Below are 19675 nucleotides of genomic sequence, written 5' to 3'. Positions count from 1 at the left end.
TCAGTGTCCACCAGCATCTCCTTCCGAGTCAGGGTTATCTGGGCTACAGAGGAAGGGCAGATCGGGTGACCATGGCCTCCCCAGAGGCAAACTTCAGGGCGGGGAACGGTGAAGAGTCGACTAGCAGAAAGGCTAGACTGTGGCTGCTTTCTCTCAAGTCTGCTGCGCCTACGTCACGGCTCTCATTAAGCATCCACTTGACGCCAGGGAGGTGAAATAACGCAGACCTGGCACCAGAAAGGACAAGCGTGGCACCCACTGCTCCTTTTAAGGGCTGGTTGGAGAAGCAGCAGGCCCCGGGACAGGAGGGGAAGCAGACACATCAGCACCTCCGAGGCAGAGGGAGGGGACGCCAGGCCTCCCTCCACCTTAACAAGCTCTCCAGGGCAAACTGTCAAAAATAATGGACAGTGTAGGCTCTTTCCTTTTTCTTGCGAACTCTGGAGACATAGTGTTTCCTCTCCCTCGAGCAGGGCAGCTGGCTTCAATGAAGCAAAAGGGCCACAAGTCACATTGATAACCAGCTAGCAAAACACAAAGATCCCCAAGCTACAGACTCAGAGGGCAAGGCTGGACCAGGGGCTCTCCAGCTTCAGTGTGCATGGCAATCACCTGGAAAGCTGGGGTTTCGTTTGTTATTTTTCTGTTTTATTTATTTTTGGTTTCTCATGACAGGCTTTCTTTGTAACCCTGGCCCTCCTGGAACTCACTCTGTAGATCAATCAAACTGGCCTCAAACTGAGAGATCCGCCTGCCTCTGCCTCGGGAGTGCTGGGATTAAAGGCGTGCACCACCACAGCCGGGCTGGAAAGCTGGTTTTAAACAAAAGGCCTGTCTCCACTGCCTGCGACAGTGGCTCATTTGGTCTGGGACATCGCTCATGGTGTCACAGTTCCACCCACTTCTCAGGTGCTGCTGATGCTCTTGGTCTGGGAGTTGGTGTCATGTTTGCTGGCCTCCCCTTCACATTTCCTTCCACATTACTTCATGTGTGTGTGCCGCCCTTTTTTTTTTTTTTTTTTTCGAGGCAGGGTTTCTCTGTGTAGCTCTGCGCCTTTCCTGGAACTCACTTGGCAGCCCAGGCTGGCCTCGAACTCACAGAGATCCGCCTGGCTCTGCCTCCCGAGTGCTGGGATTAAAGGCGTGCGCCACCACCGCCCGGCGTGTGCCGCCCTTTTATTCCCAAGGCCTTTCACACCCCACTGCTCCCCTTTGCTCTCCTGATACCCCACTTGGTTGGCAGAAGAGGCCCAGGTCTTTTCCAATGCTACTGATGAGTTGTCAGGTTTCTTAACTTCCTGTTCAGTGGTCACTTCTGAGAGCACACTGCCTCCACACCCAGGGCCTGGTCATGCCACGAGCTGACTGCACCTCACAGATGGGCTCCTGTAACTCTTTTAAATATGTATTTTATTTTGTATGTGCATGATTTTGCCTGTGTGCATGTCTGTGCACCATGTTCATGACTGATGCCTGTGGAGGCCGTTAAGAGGGTGGGGGATCCCCTGGAATTGGAGTTACAGACAGTTGTTAGCCACTATGTGGGTGCTGGGAAAGGAACCTGGGTCCTCTGGAAGAGCAGCAAGTGCTCTTAACTGCTGCTCCATCTCTGCAGCCCTGCTTCTTTAACTAAGGGGACAGATGGCTTCCAGGACACAAGGGGAGAGATCTTAGCTAATGACTATGAGCACCGAGGGAGGAGAAGAAGGTATATTTACAAAGAAATCATTTCTGATGAAGTTTTTTTTTTTTTTTTTTTTGACGAGTTTGTTTTGAGAGTTTTGATGTTCACTTGGCACACTCTAGGCTCTCAATAAATACTAAATTAATGGTAATGATTTGTGGAAAATATTCCTGAGGATATTAAACAGAACCTTGCTGCTGGTATAAAAACTAATGACTGAAATTAGGAAAATGGGGCTGTTTAGGCGATAAGAGCGTGACGGCCATAGGCAGGAAGTGTGTGGTAATTTTCTGGTCCCTTTCTTGTAGCTTGACCAAGGCTTCCAGAACTGAAAAGGACCACAGGAACTGGCTCAGTGAAGGTGCTTATGACTGACCAGGTGACTCATGTGCAAGAGGGACCGCTAGGGGCTGGGTTTGCTCTGACAATGGACACCCTAATAGAGTTGGGGTGTGTGGTGAAGGCAGGCTTGGTTTGTTTTTGTTTGATGAGCTACTGGAGGGAACACAAACCGTAACACAGGCCCTCTGCGGCGGAAAACCACAGGCTACGTCTGTGAGGGAAACAGATGTGACCAAAAGACTGTCCACAGTGCAGCTATTTTTGTAGATCTACGTTAAGGTTGGGGCAGAGAGGACAATGAATGGGCCGAAAAGCTTAAGCTGCATCCACATAGATGACAGCATGGACTTTCTGGCTCCTGGTAAAACTGGAGAGTCAAGCCCAGGCCCATCCACATGCAAGGAAGGAACAGCCAGGTCGGTGCATCGATCGTTCAGGTGAGACTGTGGGCTGTGGTGCAGGTTCCACGAGTGGACGGTGACGGCCACACCACGGTGACGTGTCACTACATCCATCATGGTGACCACCCAGGTGATCAACAGACTCTGAGGACCCAGTGCTCCATGCCAGGCGCTGAGTTGGCACTGGTCATGAGAAATGAGCGGAGCCGCTGCGGCCTTTTCCTCCCCAGAGGGAGGCCAATTAAACAGTCCAGCTGTGGCCCTTTTGGTACCGAACTGCAATTCCAGAAATACCTCCATTTTCTGCAGACAGGAAGGGAGGACAATTATTACCCTTCTAAATAGCTGCAGTGGCCCTAAAGCCACCAACCTTTCAGTGCTCCTTAGAGCAGCGTGTAGGAACAAGTAGATGCTCTGCGTCCTGGATTTCAAAACAGGATATAAATACTCGACTACAGAACACACCGGCGTAGAATTCCCCAGGGAAAACTGAAAAACAAGGTAGAGAGAAAAGCTTCCCAAACCGTGGTGCCAAACCATGTAGCTGTTGAGGGGTGGGGATGGGGGGATAATGCTGCTTCAGGCTTCCGAGAAACACTTCTTTGTGCTGAGAATTCCATGGAGGAAAGAGAAAAATACAAGCTTATCCACTGGGCTTCCTGACCCCATACTTTCAACACTTCATTCTTTTTTGCCTTCGAATTCAGGCTGCCAGGGAATGAATACACATGGTAACGTTCAATATAAGCAGACACCTAGGGATTGTCCCAGTGCAGAGAAAATCTCTAACGCCCTTTGCACAGACCTTCCAGGCTTAAAAACATGGGCAGTTTGGCTCCTTCTGAACATTTGCAAAGAAAGCTGTTTCTGACGCCTGTTCCCATCCCATCGGGCCCTGTTCTAATCAGCCAGCAGGCTCTCCATGTACCTACTGCTGTCTTTGGCCAGTGTGGTAAGCTGTGTGCAGCTGTAGAAGCCACATGTCCCCATCTGCAGGAAGGAGGGGCTGAGTCAAAAGCCACAGAACTCACTCCTGCCTTACCAAGCCCTCTCACAGAAAGTCATTGTGTAGGCTCAAGAGGGAAATAAAGGAAGGGCGGGACTTTCTCCTCGCCTCCCCCGCAGACTACAAGGTGAAGTAAAAGCACAGTGGCTACCCCCTAACAGCTCTTGAGAAGTGCAGGCCACAGGGGGCTCCACCAACACTGGCTTCTCACTCTGGATTTGTACTGGGCACCATTGTCTGGTAATGAGCTGAGCTCAATTCGTACCATGTATTTTTGCAGCAAAACTAATCCCTTATATTTATGCTTTTCACCCACATGACTTTTTTTTTTTTTTTTTTTTTTTTTTTTTGCTTTAAGGGGAGGAAAAACCCTCACCTTTGAAGCAGCCTACACCTCTTAGCAGCTTGGTTCCAGGGAGACAGGCTCTCATCAGGCAGTACAGATCAGGCATGTGTTTGTCTTTTCCAGTGTTAGGCTTCCTCAGTTAGTAAAAGGCCAACCGGTTAAGGTGAGAATGTGATGAGAGCAGGCAACTGTATCTTCAGCTCAGACAGCTAAATGTTTTTGATTAAAACTTACTACTCAACACCTTCTAGCCCTTTAGCTAGGAATCTGCTAAGAGTACCACCGAGTAGAACTTTGGTCTGCCCCCCAGCTTTTTGGCAAAAGCTGGCATCATCTTCCGACCCCACGAGGCTGGCTTCCTGACTAAGATGGATCCCGCACTCTTCTCTAATCTGTTCAGTTGCAGCCCTGAGAACAGCAAGGCAATTGCTTTTTCCTCCTAAACCTATTCATCAGCACCCATCCACTGCATCTGAGACCACAGACTCCTTCTCCATGACGTCAGCAGGAGAAACGATCAACTCACACAGGCTTAGGCAGAGTTCTTAGAATGTATTTTTGTTCACCTGAAAAATAAAACTTTTAAAAAATATACAGGACTTTTAAAGTACAGGTATATCTCGAATGGCTGAATTAGAAATAACGTCTCTGGTCATGTTCACAGCTAGGGCTGGAGAAAAATGTCCCGATTCCAGTGAAGGCTTTGGAGAGTCGGGAGGCCAGCTGGACCACGAGTGGTCTTGCTGGACCCTGATTCATCCCAAAGTGGATTGAAACAGTCCATAAAGCAGGGTCACGAGGGGAGGAGGAAAGGACTCCCAGATATTCTCCCATGAGTCCCGAGGATTCTTGGAATAAGAGGTCAATTTACAAATTATTAAAATATAAGACTAAAAATTCACACCATAAATATAAATTACAGGCTATTGTTGAAGTTATAAAGTGACATTTTATGTTTCTTCCCCTCAGTCTCTCATCAAAAATTTAAAAAGTCCCCATGGGCCTCCTAATGACTGAAGTCCTCATCAGCTGTGAAAAAATCTCCAAGCCCAGACACCTTGGGGTGTGGGTGGCTGCTGGGAGGCCGAGCCAGCTTAGTAGCTACTTTCTTGCCCAGGACAGGACATGGCTTAAATCAAGACTGTTGTCCTGTAAACCTGAATCAGAGCTAACTACAAGGTAGGCCAGAAAACTGGATAGACAGTTCAGGACAAAGGTGGGCAAGGTTCCTGTTTGTTTCTTTTTTAAGTAGCTCATTTCCCAAAAAGGAAACACTAAGGGGTCTGATCTCTGTCACTGCTCACACTCAATTGCCTGAAAGCAAGTGGCAGAGGAAATGGAATCCAAATTGAAGAAGTGGAATTCTTGCTGCCCTGGAGCTGTGTGTGTGTGTGTGTGTGTGTGTGTGTGTTGTGTGTGTGTGTGTGTGTGTCTGTCCCTTGACATCTGTCGCCACCTCTAGAAAACTTGCTGCATTTAAGTGGGAGCTTGTCAGGAATGAGAGAGACAAGCTGCCAATTCAACCTTCCATGGCTGGTCTCTTCACTGGCTGTCTAGGCACACTCCTAGGCTCGAGTCCTATACAGTAACTCAAAACCAGAGCACATCAAAGCTCTGGCTTCGAAACGGATTTGTCCTAACGGCAAGTTGCTGTGTTGTTTCAGGCTCAGAAAATAGGAAATGCAAAAAAAATGAGTAAGACAAGATCTAGAAGGGCAAGAAATTAAATAAGACAAGATCTGGAGCCAGATAAGATAATTGAGGAGACGGAAAAGGAATGAGAGAAAACACTTGCCAATCACTGTACTTAAAAAGGCTTGCTCTTCCTAAAGGGATTCTGTGAGGGGAAGGGACTGATCCAAACACAGCACTTACTCTCTCCATTGGCCCTGGCGTATATCCAGATATGCAGGGAGGCAACAGGAAGCCACTTTAGTGGGAGCTTTAGGATGGGAACCGGAGGGGATCAGCACATTCCCCACCCTTCCGAAACTGTTCTACTACTAAGGTTTCTCCACCGTCATGGTAGCAATCTAAGAATGATTATACTCTTGTGTAAGAACATCAGGAACTTAGCTTTCTGAACCAGGGAGGGACAGGCGAAAAAGTGGGTGATGGAAAGGTTAAAAAAAAAAAAAAAAAAAAAAAAAGCTGTGTTTGTGCCCTTCTGGCTAAGTGCAGTTTGGACGCCAGCAAATAGCCCTTGCTGGACCCCACCATTCAGTAGCTACCCAGGGTGTGGGGAAATACATAGAGTTCTATGTGATTATAGCTTCTAGTGCATATGTCAACAACTATATACAGGGATCTATAAATTAAACGCATGTCTGGCCACTGCAACTAGGTTGACGTACCTGAGCTCCACTACTTTTGGTGCTCTCTCCTTCCCGAGAGCTTCAGCTTATGAAAAAAGAGCCCCTACACAACTCCCTCCCCTCCCCCTGAGTCACCCCCCTGCTTTAGGATACACCAGAGCTAGCGGCGCAGAAGGGCTGGGTGCTAGGCTCTCCCCACCTCCCCCACCCCCAGCTCCCCTTCTGTGGCTCAGGGCCCTGGCGCAGCACGGTGCTGGGAAGATCAAACCCCGAGCGAGCGAGTCCCCGGCGAATCGTGGTCCCTTGGCTGAAGATCCGGTTGTGTGCGTTCCCCCCGCTCCCGGGGCGAGCCGGCGATCGCTGCGGTGTGTGTGTGGGGGCGTTCGCTCGCGTAGGGGTCACTCCGGAGGGCTCCGGAGCCGGTCCTTGCTGCAAAGTCCTGCCTGTGGGCTCGGGGGGACGCAGATTCCCGACCGCCCCCAACGCGGAGAGGTTCAACGACTCCGGGGCGCTGCAGCCGCTTCCTCCTCGTCCTCGTCCGGCCCTCGCGGCCGCTCGAGCGGCCCGGCTAGGGGGTTGTCGGCCGCGGGCTCCGGGGGCGCCGGCCTCGCCGCCTGCAGCGGGGGAGCGTCGCGTGGCGCCTCGCGGCGGGACGACCTGGTGGTGTTGGGCCCCGCCGCCGCCCCCGAAGTCCCAGACGGGCCGGTGGTGTTGGAGCCGCTGGGGGGCGGGCCGGCGGCTCCCCCCGAGGTCCCGGCGCCCACCGGCTGCCAGATGAGGCTGTAGTAGACGGCCAGGACGATGGCGGCCAGCGACACAGAGAGCACGTAGGCGAACACCGTGGCGAGCCGGACCCACTTCTTGTTGGTCTTGGCCGCCATCTTCGCCTTCTTGTCCCCGGTGTAGGTGGCCGGCTTGCCCCGCTCGGCCGGGGCCGCGTCGCGCTCCTTCATGGGGGGGCCCCGGCCTTTGCCCCGGTGCTCCACGGCCCCGGCTGGAGGGGGCCTGACGGCCTGCGAGGACTGGGCAGGGGGCGTCCCGGCGCCCTAGCTTCCCGGCGGCCCCGCGCTCCGCCGCCGCCGCTCCTCACGCCGCCCGCCCGCAGCCCGCCACCGCGTCGCTGCTGCTGCTGCCGCCGCCGCCGCCGCCGCCGGGGCCCGTCACCGCCGCCAGCGCCGCCGCCGCCGCCGGCCCGCCAGCTGCTTCCCGGCCGCCGCCACAGCCACAGCCGCCCGACTCCGAGTCCCCATCCGCCGCCGCCGCCGCCTGCCCAGCCGCCGGCCGCCTGGTCTCCAGTGGCCGCGCGGACCGCGCACTCCGGCACCAGCCCGGCTCCCCCGCGGGGCGCGCCGGTGCAGGGGGCGGGGCCGTGCGCCGCCCGGGGGCCTGCCTCTTAAAAGGGCGATCGCAGAGGCCCGGAAGTGCCTCTTGGGGAGGCGGCTGCGGCCGGGCGTCGCGGGCCCCCTGGGGACGCCCAGTTAAGAGAGAGTTAAGGGAGGCTGGGCCTTAAAGGGGCGACGGACGCTGCTTTAAAGGGGGAACGGCCTTTTGCGGAAGGGAGTGCGGAACCGGGAGGCGGCGGGGCGGACCCGCTGGGCGGAGAGCTGTCAACTCAGGCGTCTCTCCACCTCGCCCCAGGCTAGGAGGTGGTAGGTGGTAGGGCCAACCAGGCCCGGGTCCTTAGGGCTCCGAAATGGGGCTGACATTAAGCTCTTGGTCTCCAGCTACCTCTCGAGGAGGGGGTGTAGTGGTGTCCCAGATCCCTTCACCCCAGAGTCGGTTCAGGTCGGAAACCTGGCGCGCACAACCACACCGCTGTCTGTCGCGATTCTTTTCTCCTGTTTGGCTGGACTCTTGAGACTACACGAATCTTGCCTGTTTGGGTCCTCTTAGGACCCCTGAGTCAGGCTGCCGTGAGCCTCAGGGACAGAGCCAAAGTTTGTTCCCTAGACTCGCCTGCCACCTTAATCTGAGACAACAGATCTCAGGTCCTACTCAGGTCTTCTGATTCCCGGGGTTGGCCTTGAATTGTACCCAAGGGGCTGCACTGAGCTGGTGGAGGGCATCTCCCAGCGTTTTTATTTTTTTCTCTTTTCCTTCCTTCCTTCCTTCCTTCCTTCCTTCCTTCCTTCCTTCCTTCCTTCCTTCCTTCCTTTCTTCTTCCTCTTTTTCTTTTTCTCCTCCTCCTCCTCTTCTTTTTTCAGCCCTAGGATCTAGAGAATTGTCTTTTCCCATTTGAGGTTTGTCCTACCAGGCTTTAGACGTTGTGTTTGTTCTTCCGGACCTTTGGGTGCCTCTGTATGAAGGGACTCTCAGTGACCACCTCCCCCATGCCTTCACCTTCTCCTTTGTTTCTTCTTCCTATTCTCTGTGGGATTCACTATGATTTCTGGGGCCCTCCTGCTTGAATCTTCCTGTGTTCCCCAAACTGTCGTTGTGAACAGTCTGGGTGTCTGAATGGATGAGAGAACTGCCGGTGTGTGTATGGGAGGGAGGACTGTGGTACTCATGAGGTTGGGGTGAGGGGTGCCTTCTCTGTGGCCTCTGCGAGGGAGGGCCTGGCTGGCTTCTGACCCTGTGGGGCAGGACTCCCTCTGCCCTCTCCATCTCTCCTTTTCCAGGAGCCTTTGACTTGGACATTCCTTACCCAAGCTTTCCCCCAATCCTCCCATCCCTAGGCACAGAAGCAGCTTCTAGTCCAGTCCTGGTGGAGGGAGGCTCAGGCAGGGCTGTGCCACCAGCAAAATGGCCCAACTCACGCTTTTTCAAGGAAAAGCTTGCCCGTTTACTTTCTGAGAAGCTACAAGGACACTGGGAGTTTGGAGTGTTTATTGGCTTCTGTGGATTGATAGGTGGTGTGTGTGTGTGTGTGTGTGTGTGTGTGTGTGTGAGAGAGAGAGAGAGAGAGAGAGAGAGAGAGAGAGAGAGAGAGAGAGAGAAAACGCACTACTTTCCCTACCCTGCTCCCAGCACCGCCAGAGCTGGTCTTGAAGGTGGCCTATAGAGTTAACGTCTATGAATTGCCATCAAATGTTGTTTCTCTTTCTCTGTTGTTCTCTGGCCCTCCTGGCAGCATTGATCATACCACCATCCCAAGGTGAATTATGCTCTAAGACCCTTTGATTCCATTCCTGGAGTGCATTCTATATTGCTTCTCTATATTTCTGTTGCAAATTTCACTTCCCTTTTCTTGCTTGCTTCCCAGCAGAGTAGGAAAACAACATGTCACTCTTTTTTTTTATTCTAAACAATGATGTACTCGAAGCCTTTATTCAATTCCTCTCCCTATTCTTCCCCAAATGAAACGGTGCCAGATTCTTTAACCTGTCGTCAATAAGCACTATTTATTATCTGGATTTACATAGTGTCTTTTTACCCCTGGAACTCAAAATGCTTTCAGATATAATTGAGCCCGATCTCCCTGGTGCCTGAGCCATTAAGAAACCATTAGTGTATTCCTGTTGCCAGCAACTAAATGGCCCCCTAGTGGCCTGAAAGTGAATATGCTTTTCTAAGTGCCTCTCCCCCACCAAGGTTAGGCAGGAACTCAAGAATCAAGGCAAGTTGGGGACAGAAAGGATCCGAAAGGCCATCTTTGGTGAATATCCTCAATCACCCTAGAGCCTCTTGTACAACATCCCTGTGGAGCACGCTGCAGCATCAGCTAAATGACTGTCTCAGCCCCCTGAAGAAGCCCCGTCAGCCTCTGGAGAAGTTCGAAGCAATCCAAGCAGCAGCCGGAACTGTGGCCTTGGATGTGACAGGCACTATGTTGAGAGTCATAAGTATTCACAGTTTATCGGTAGTTATTTTGTAGAAGAAACTGCTTCAAGAGGGTTAAGGCACTTACCCAAGGTCACATAACCAGAATTCAGTTAAAACCTAAGTCTTCCTGACTCCAGGGCTTGGGTGCTCGATGCCTGCTCTTCTCTGCTTGGTAGCACAGCCACGTCTTGTCTCTGTAGTGGCATCTGTGAGGTACCAGCCAGGTTTTCCATGGGATAGACAAACTCGTTCCTCCAGCTGCTGACTTATTGGCTATGGATGACTCCCTGCTGCCGCTGTCTTTGGGAACTGTCCCTAGGCAGGCACCAAAGTGCTGTTGGGTTTTGCTCTTTGCTCTTTTGGCTCTTTGGGGGGCCCACCACCCAGCTGCCAAATAAATCACACATGGAGGCTTATTCTTAATTATAAATGCCTGGCCTTAGCTTGGCTTGTTTCTTGCTAGCTTTTCTTAACTTTAAACTATTCCATCTGCCTTTTGCCTCTGGGCCTTTTCCTTTTCTTACTTCTGTAATCTTACTTTCACTCTTACTCCGTGGCTGGCTGGCTGGTCCCTAACATCCTCCTCTCCTCGTTCTCTTGCTCTTTCTTCTTTTTACTCCCTGGTTTCTCCTTCTATTTATTCTTCCTGCCTGCCAGCCCCACCTATCCTTTCTCCTGCCTTGCTATTGGCCATTCAGCTCTTTATTAAACCTTCAGGTGTTTTAGACAGGCAGAGTAACACAGCTTCACAGAATTAAACAAATGCAACATAAAAGAATGCAACACATCTTTGCATCATGAAACAAATGTTCCAAAGCATAAACAAATGTAACACATCTTAAAATAATATTCTCCAACACCAAAGGAAGTTGCCTGTCTCCCCATCTACAAAACCAATACGAGGAGTGAAGTCAACACGTATTGGCAGGAGCCAGAGACAGAGGTATAGGTTAGTGGGGTGTGGGAAGGACTGAACACAGTATTGAATCAGGGAGTCTATTGTTATGGAAGCACTGTCCTATGAGGCAGGATTTTATACCCTGGCAAAGACCTTGGGAGATTGGAGAAACACCAGAGTAAAATGGAATGCCAGAACTGCCATGAAAGAAGGTCTCAAAAAACTGAGAGTGGGGTGCCACAGTGGTATTCTATGTATGGCTAGGAGCCTATTTAAGTTTGGCAAGAAGACAATACTTAGGTATCAAAGCAACAAGGAATGTCTGGTGGGAAGGATGCCAGTATCGTGGAGCTTCTTCTCAGTGTGAGCTGTCCTCTGTAGGCCAGAAAAAGGCCCTTCCAGAACTGGCCCTGTGAACTAATAGAAGCCAGTTGTTGATATAGCTAATATGAAGAGCATCCAGTGAGGGGTTCCGACCAGTAGATCTATGGAACATGTTGATACTATAGCATCCCTTGGGCAAGCTAGCTGGGCAGCTCACAATGGTACATTGTAGCTCAGTTGTGCCAGGGCTTCTCAAGCATTTTAATTTCGGATTTCCTGAGCTAGCCTTGGTAACATAATCATGTAGTCCTAGCTACTTGAGAGGTTGAGATAGAGAAACCACTTCAGGCCAGGAGTTCAAGACCAGTCTTAGCAACATAACACAGACATAAAAAAAAATTGAGGTCAACAAAAAACTTTTGTTTGTGTGGGTTATAGTTATTGATATATAGCCACAGTAAAAAGAAGGCAGGAATTTATAAAATATTATTTTGTTAGGACATTACATTTCCATTGCACGTGAACCAAGAGCGTATTTTTATGAAAATAAATATATTTATTTTAAAGATAGTTTTTAAGCTGGGCGGTGGTGGCACATGCCTTTAATCCCAGCACTTGGGAGGCAGAAGCAGGTGGATCTCTGTGAGTTCGAGGCCAGCCTGCTCTACAAAGAGAATTCCAGGAAAGGCGCAAAGCTACACAGAGAAACCCTGTCTCAAAAAACCAAAAAAAAAAAAAAAAAAAAAAAAAAAGATAGTTTTTTAAAAAAGTAGCTTGGCTGTATTTATTTAAGATGGGGTCTTACTGAGTGGCCAAGGCTCTCCTTGGACTCACAGTTTTCCTGCTTCAGCTGGGATCACAAGTGTATACTACTATGCCTGGTTTAGTTTCACTTTTTTTTTTTCTCTTGAGACAGGCTTTCACTGTGTAGCCCTGGCTGGCTTTCCAGGAACTAGCTCTGCAGACCAGGCTGGCCTTGAACTCACAGAGACCTGCCTGTCTCTGCCTCCCCAGTGTTGTGATTAAAGATGTACCACTATGCCTGGCCAGTTTCACATTTTTACAACTCTCTTGCACGTTGCTTTATGGGAGACAGCTGGAGTCTTACTTTTGCTGGCACTGTGTTCCTTCGGTCAAAATATATAAAGAAAATCTGGCATCATGCAGATATGTGGTTGGAAAAATAGAAGAGTATTTTAGTAGTCTTTCAGATCGTTGTGGCTATTTTTTGTACTACATCAAATCTCAATGAGTACTAAATGGAAGTTGCAATGCAGACTATAAAACATTACTAACTCAGGGCGGTGGCACACGCCTTTAATCCCAGCACTTAGGAGGCAGAGGCAGGTGTATCTCTGTGAGTTCAAGGCCAGCCTGGTCTACAGAGTGAGTTCCAGGACAGTCTGGGCTACACAGGGAAACCCTGTCTCAAAAAAACCAAAATAAACAAACTAAAAAACGGAAAAAGCCTGCACCCCATTATTACTATATCAGTGGCGCTTCGGTACTTGACACTGAAGTCATTGTCCACCTTGCTCTTGGAATGGCACTTTACACATACATAGAGGATTTCGTAACACCCTACTTTGGTTAGTATGAAAATGTTGATTTACTGATGTATGCATATTTCCAAATATTGTTACATCTAATTATGCAATATGCTCATCACATTTGGTAATACCAGAAACAGTTTAAGCCCTTGGAAATCAGTCAGGGTCATAATATGGTGCAAATAGGTTATTCTGAATTCTATTTTTACTTGAGAGGTCAGATTTTTATCATTAGCAACCGATGTCAGTCTTCCTGACAGTGACAGAGACTCTTGGTTCACGTTTGAGCAAACATCTGCCAGGCAGTCAAGTCTGCGTGACAGTGGCTTTATGTCAGTTACTCTTCGAGTGGGAACAATGTCCCGCAGGGAGGTGGCTGGTTCAGTTCGTAACCTGATCACTCAAGTGATTTCGCCAAAAGGACAAGTGTGCTCCTGAGTGCGGGAGAGCACTTTGCATTCAGTCACTCAGAATGTTAGAAAGAAATGCGTGCGTCATGATTTAGTTTAGTTTAACCATGGTTAGTGCTCTGTGAAGGATATTCCTAAGGGAAATTGGCTTTTCCTTCCTTTTCTTGCCTTTCCTCTCTTAAACTTAGTAGTTTGTCATTGGCATTCCATTTGGTGCCAAAAGTAGCCAGGAGGTGGTGGCACACACCTTTAATCCCAGCACTCGGGAGGCAGAGCCAGGAGGATCTCTGTGAGTTCGAGGCCAGCCTGGGCTACAGAGTGAGATCCAGGACAGCACCAAAACTACCCAGAGAAACCCTCTTCTAGCCTCTGTGTGTACTCTGTGTGACCTCAGGCACACACATAGTACACATATGTACACTTAGACAAACACTCATACACATAAAATTAAATCTTTAAAAGTAAATAGTTTAAAAATTATTGAAGCCGGGCGTTGGTGGCGCACGCCTTTAATCCCAGCACTTGGGAGGCAGAGCCAGGCGGATCTCTGTGAGTTCGAGGCCACCCTGGGCTACCAAGTGAGCTCCAGGAAAGGCGCAAAGCTACACAGAGAAACCCTGTCTCGAAAAACCAAAAAAAAAAAAAAAAAAAAAAAAAAATTATTGAAATAGGAAAAAAAAAACTACTCAAAAAGGTGTTTATCCTTCTCCAGCAGTAAAAAGCAAACCAGAAATATATTCCATCTTACCCAAGTTAAGATAACCATCACCAAGAAAAGTAATAACAAGCTGAGTGTGGTGATAGACATCTTTAATCTCAGCACTTGGGAGGCAGAGGCAGGTGGATTTCTGTGAGATCCAGGCCAGTTTGGTCTACAGAGTGAGTTCCAGACCAGCCAGGGTTACATAGTGAGACCCTGTCTTGAAAAACCAAAAGGAATAAAAATGAATGAATGAGCAAGTGAGTGAATAAATGAATGAAGTTATGTCATTTTTCTGGAAAATGAATATAGCTTGAGATCATAATGTTTATTAAAGTAAGCCAAACTCAAAGATGAATGTCACATTTTCTTTCACATGAGGAATTGTACTAGAGTCCTTTAAAAGAACAGACCAAGAGAATGTATTGTCTTACTGGGATGTGGTCCAGGTAGTCCAACAATGGTTGTCTCCCATTGTGGAGGCCGGGAATCCGGTAGCTGTTCAGTCTGCCAGACTAGGTGCCTTGGTCCTGATCTGGCACTGAAGACCTGAAGGAGTCCTGGAGAGCTGCCAGTATTTGGTCTATGTTGAAATCCTGGATATGTTGGTCCTAAAACTGGCAAAGGAATGCCACAGCAAAGGGTAGATGGATCTGCCAGCAAGAGTGAAGACCAGCAGGCAAGGCAAAGCTGCTCTTGCCAGAAGGTGTGGCCCAGATTTAGGGCGGGTCTTCCTCCTCTAAATAATATGATTCAGAAAATCCCACACCAGAGTGCCCAGCAGCTTGCTTTTAGTTAATTCCAGACGCAGTCAAGATGACAACCAAAGCCATCACAGGAATCTAGATTTTAAAAAAGCCATAGAAGCAGAAGAGAGGCTATTTGGGAGGGGGAGGGGACCAGTAGGAGGGGAGAGGGAAGAGGGGATAATGGTGGATGAATGTGATCAGAGTATATTATCTACATGTATGAAAATGTCATCTTAAAACCCTTTTTTTTTGTACTGTCAAGATATGCTGATATACTGTCAAGATGGCTGCACAGGCAAAAATGCCTGCTGCTTGATGACCTGAGATTGATTCCAGGAAGGAGAAGTGGAGAGAACCCCCTCCCACAAGTTGTCCTCTGGCCTCCACACAGACACACCTTTGCACACCCGTGCCCCCCCCCCACACAAGTTTTAAAATGTACTAGAGATGAACGAATAAAAAATTTAAAACAAAAGTAACTGATGAAAGACCAAGAGACAGAGCTATACATGCTGTCCAATTTCTAAACCTGACTCCATTTTCACATCTAGAACTTGACTGTGGTGGTTTGAATAAGAATAGCCTCCATGGGCTCATACATTTGAATCCTTGGTCATCAGGAAGTGGCACTACTTGAGAGGGATTAAGAAGTGTGACCTTGTTGGAGGCAGTGTGTCACTGGGGGTGGACTCTGAGGTTTCAAAGGCCCAAGCCAGGCCAAGTGTCTCTCTCTCCCTGATGCCTGTGGATCTGGATGTGGAACTCTCAGGTAGTTCTCCAGCACCATGTCTGCCTGCATGCCACCATGCTCCCCACCATGATGACAATGGACTAAACCACTGAAACTGTAAGCCAGCCCCAGTTAAATGCTTTCTTCTATAAGAGTTGCTGTGGTCATGGTGTCTCTTTACACCAATAGAACAGTGACTAAGACATTGACTTAGTGGCCATGTTTCCAAGAGGAAGACTCCCACAGCACTCTGGCAATGCAACTGTAATTTTCCGACTTCTTCAGAGGTGTGTGTGTGTGTGTGTGTGTGTGTGTGTGTGTGCGCTGTGGTGTGTGTGTGGTGTGTGTATGTGTGGTGTGTGTGTGGTGTGTGTGTGTGGTGTGTGTGTGTTGTGTGTGTGTGTGTGTGGTGTGTGTGTGTGTGTGTGTGTGTGTGTGTGTGGTGTGTGTGTGTGTGTGTGTGGTGTGTGTGTGTGTGGTGTGTGTGTGTGTGTGTGTGTGGTGTGTGTGTGTATGTGTGTGTGTGTGTGGTGTGTGTGTGTGTGTGGTGTGTGTGTGGTGTGTGTGTGTGTGTGTGGTGTGTGTGTGTGTGTGTGTGTGTGTGTGTGTGTGTGTGTGTGTGTGTGTGTGTGGTGTGTGTGTGTGTGTGTGGTGTGTGTGTGTGTGTGTGTGTGTGTGTGTGTGTCTGGTGTGTGTGGTGTGTGTGTGTGTGTGGTGTGTGGTGTGTGTGTGTGTGTGTGTGTGGTGTGTGGTGTGTGTGTGTGTGTGTCTGGTGTGTGGTGTGTGTGTGTATCTAGTGTGTGTGTGGTGTGTGTGTGTGTGTGTGTGTCTGGTGTGTGTGTGTGTGTGTGTGTGTGTGTGTGTGTGTGTGTGTTTGAGTACTGACTACTTGAGGACTGGAGCAAGCATGAAAGTTGAATGCTAGCTATAGTGTCCATCTTGATACTGAAGATAAACCTGACTGGAGATTGCATTATCATCATAGCCTTCCTGTACAGAGGTCTAACGTGAAAATCTGTACAGGCTCACAGGCTGCAGCAAATGAGGATGAAGAGCAAGAAAGTCTAGGGAATAGGGAGGTGTTGAATCTATGGCAGTAGGTACGAAGTGGGAAAATCTGTGTGTCACACGCTAGTGTCCACTCAAGAGAACCAGCACAAGGAGATATCCAACAGCCAAGCAGATAGGAGGACCTGCATGTACGGCACAACGGTCACATGAACAGCCGTGGTGACCTAGATGGAGGCTGTGCACAGGCAGATAATCGATGGTTGGGTGGCCCACCAGAATGGACTCCCATACAGCAAGACTTACCTCCCAGACCCAAGAACCAGCCTGCCGTATGGTAACAAGTTGACTGTATTGCACCTGTTCTGTTCTAGAAGAGTTGGTATCTCACTTGACTCAAAGTGGCATAGGTCCCGGATATGGAGTTAGCTTTCCATCGGAAAGACCACTGTCTGAGATGCTTAGAAAGCGTTGACTTGCTGACAAGGTGTAATTGGTTGTTTTTTGTTCTTTGACCCTTTTACACTTTGTTCTTCACTCTTTTGGGGGCCCGCCACTCAGCCCCCAAATAAATCACACACGGAGGCTCATTCTTTCTTATGAGTGCCCGGCCTTAGCTTGGCTTGTTTCTTGCCAGCTTTTCTTAACTTAAATGATCCTTTTGCTTCTGGGCTTTTATCTTCCTCTTGCTTCTGTATATCTTACTTTCACTCTTACTCCATGTTGACTGTGTGGCCGGGTGGCTGGTCCCTTCTTTTCTCACTCCTTGATCTCTCTTGCTTTCCTATCCCTCTTTTTCTCCTCCCATTTATTCTCCCTGCCTGCCAGCCCCACCTAGCCTTTCTCCTGCCTTGCTATTGGCTGTTGAGCTCTTTATTAGACCAATCAGGTGTTTTAGACAGGCAAAGTAACACAACTTCACAGAGTTAAACAAATGCAACATAAAAGAATGCAAAAATCCCTTTGCATCATTAAAACTGTTAAAAATGTTCCACAGCACAAACAAATGTAACACATCTTAAAATAATATTCCACAGAACACTGTACTTTATAGCAAAAGTAGCACATGATCTCAGGATCTTCTGGCCTATTGTGCAATTCACCACCCAGATGCTATGGGTTGAGACAAGAATGGACTAGCCTCTCTAAGTAAAGTGCTAATAAGATGAACCTCTGAGATACAGGGAATGCATGCACCCTAATTAATATCCATTATACGGTACCATGGCGGAACATGTGGAGTATAAAGTCTTAGGAAACCAGAGGTGGAAATATGAATGACCCTATTTATCTATCCTCTCCTGTGTTCCTACAGTTCTAGGTAGGAACTCCAGTGTTTGGAGAATTTGGCTTCAGAGTGGGGAATGGCTCCCCAAGGGAACAGAATAAAATCCCCATAACAAGTGCTGCTTTCTATCTAGAATCCTTGTGCAAAGAGGCCAGTAAGCCAGACCAGGAGTCACTTGCTGCAGGGGTAACTGACCCCCATCCTTTGGAATGCCATTAAGTAATGGAGAGGGAAACTGTATTTGGTATCTAGGGGGTCCCTTGGGATGTCTCTTGGTGCTCCCATGGCTGATTCTGGTGGAAAACAGGTGTGTGTAGCAGCGTGGTTGGAAAGACCACCCACCTAGACCAGTGGCAGTGCACACTGAAGGTAAAGAGACTCAGAACAGTACAGAAAGGACAGGGACAGATAATGAATACCTGTTGTGACACCAAGATCTGACTGTGGTAGTGGGACTCTAGCTCATCATCGCATTTACATTTTGTAAGTTTCCCAGAGAAAAAGGCCAACACTGTCAAGGAGCTGGTCCTGGCAGAAGGAACTTGCTCTGTGAAGGGCGTGGTCCGAGCCGTGCAGGGACACTGCAGGTGGACCCTCCATCTTGTCTTTAGGACTAAGTTGCCAGGAGTGTGGGCTGCTGAGGGCTCATGTCTGAGTTTCTCCCCCAGACACTTCCTTCAGCTGCCAAACAGACCCCTCTCAAAGGTGCAAACCTGTCTTTCTTCGGTAGGGGCTAAGTCAGTGGGATCGTAGCAACCCCAGAGGTCTCTGCCTTAGCCACTGTTCTTCTGCTGTGAGGGGACACAATGCCAAGGCAACTCTTAGAAGGAAAGCATTTGATTTAAACTAAAGCTGGCTTACAGTTTCAGAGGGTAAGTCCGTTATCATCATGGTGGGACATGGCAGCCCACATGGAGCTGGAGCAGTAGCTGAGAGCTTTACATCCTAATCCACCAGTAGGCAGGGAGAGAGAGAGAGAGAGAGAGAGAGAGAGAGAGAGAGAGAGAGAGAGAGAGAGAGAGAGAGAGAGAGAGAGAGAGAGAGAAACAGATGGACAGAAAGACAGAGACAGAGACAGGGCCTGGCGTGGGCCTTGGGAACCCCAAAGCCCACCCCCAGCAACACACTTCCTCTGACAAGAACACACCTACTCCAACAAGGCCACACCTCTCACTACTTCCAAATAGTTTGCCAGCTGAGGACCAAGCAGGCAAATATATGAACCCATAGGAACCAATCTCATTCAAATGACCACACTGCCTCGGGAGGCATTCGGGTTGTGACCACATCACTGGTAAGTTCTTTTTCTGTTCCATCCTTACTTGTTTCCCACTTCAGAAGTGTTTTCTCTGGAAGCACACCCCCAAACACTCCCAGCCCCAAAGTTCATCTCCAATTCTGACCTTTGGGACCCAGGGAATAAGACTCTTCATTATGAAGGTGGTGCTTCTAGGCACTTGGGATTCCCACACTGGTCCAACAAAATGTTGCATACATCCTACATCCTAGCTGATCTCTACCAAATGCCCTCCAGTTTATGCATTTCCTCCAATAAGGCAACTTAGACAGAAACCCACAAGTATTTCAGGTGTGGCCCGATAATGCAGGGAATAATGGGGCAGAGTCTTCCTCGGTTCTAGGACTCTGACTGCTCCTGGCACCGAAGAGGGAAGAACTATGGAAGTCCCAGGCCTCTCACTGCCTTGTCTCTCCTTTCCTTCTAGATCCTGAGTCCAAGGGCCTGGGTGCAGCAGGGAACATGGAGCACCCATTGGCAGGTGACTCTTAGGGAATTTCAGGATGCAGAACCCCTAGGCTCAGAGTCAGCTTCAATCCGGCAACTAAAGAGTGTCCGATTTTATTGGCAGCTCTGTCTTTTGACTCAGATGGAGCTGGCTGTCAGCAAAATCCCTGTTTTATTCACACATGCTTCTGCTAAGCCGACACATGCTTCTGCTAAGCCGACACTTTCCCACCCTGTCCCTGTACAGCTGATGTCTTGGAGGCGAGCCTGGATCTCAGTGAAGCCCTTTCATCTCACCTTGTGGGTTTGGGGGGTTGCTCCATGAGAGTAGACTGCGTCTGGTCCTCATTCTCCCACAGTATTCCTGTAATTACTAGTTTCCTGCTAGTCACAGAACCAGGAGGCCATGGATTCC

The 19675-nt window shown here is 49.2% G+C and overlaps 1 protein-coding gene across 1 annotated transcript; it reads right to left on the bottom strand.

The window, feature by feature from the left end:
• Window positions 1–4311: 4311 nt before the first annotated feature.
• On the bottom strand, window positions 4312–7202 carry Inafm2 (InaF motif containing 2). Its single transcript, XM_028888081.2, has one exon. It carries the CDS (start codon window positions 7045–7047, stop codon window positions 6589–6591), a length of 459 nt encoding a protein of 152 aa, XP_028743914.1. The 5' UTR covers window positions 7048–7202; the 3' UTR covers window positions 4312–6588.
• Between the last annotated feature and the right edge of the window lie 12473 nt (window positions 7203–19675).

This window comes from Peromyscus leucopus, chromosome 4 (assembly GCF_004664715.2).
Source record: "Peromyscus leucopus breed LL Stock chromosome 4, UCI_PerLeu_2.1, whole genome shotgun sequence".
Classification (NCBI taxonomy): domain Eukaryota; kingdom Metazoa; phylum Chordata; class Mammalia; order Rodentia; family Cricetidae; genus Peromyscus; species Peromyscus leucopus.
The sequence above is the reverse complement of the archived record's forward strand: the minus strand, read 5'-3'. Positions and strand labels throughout refer to the sequence as shown.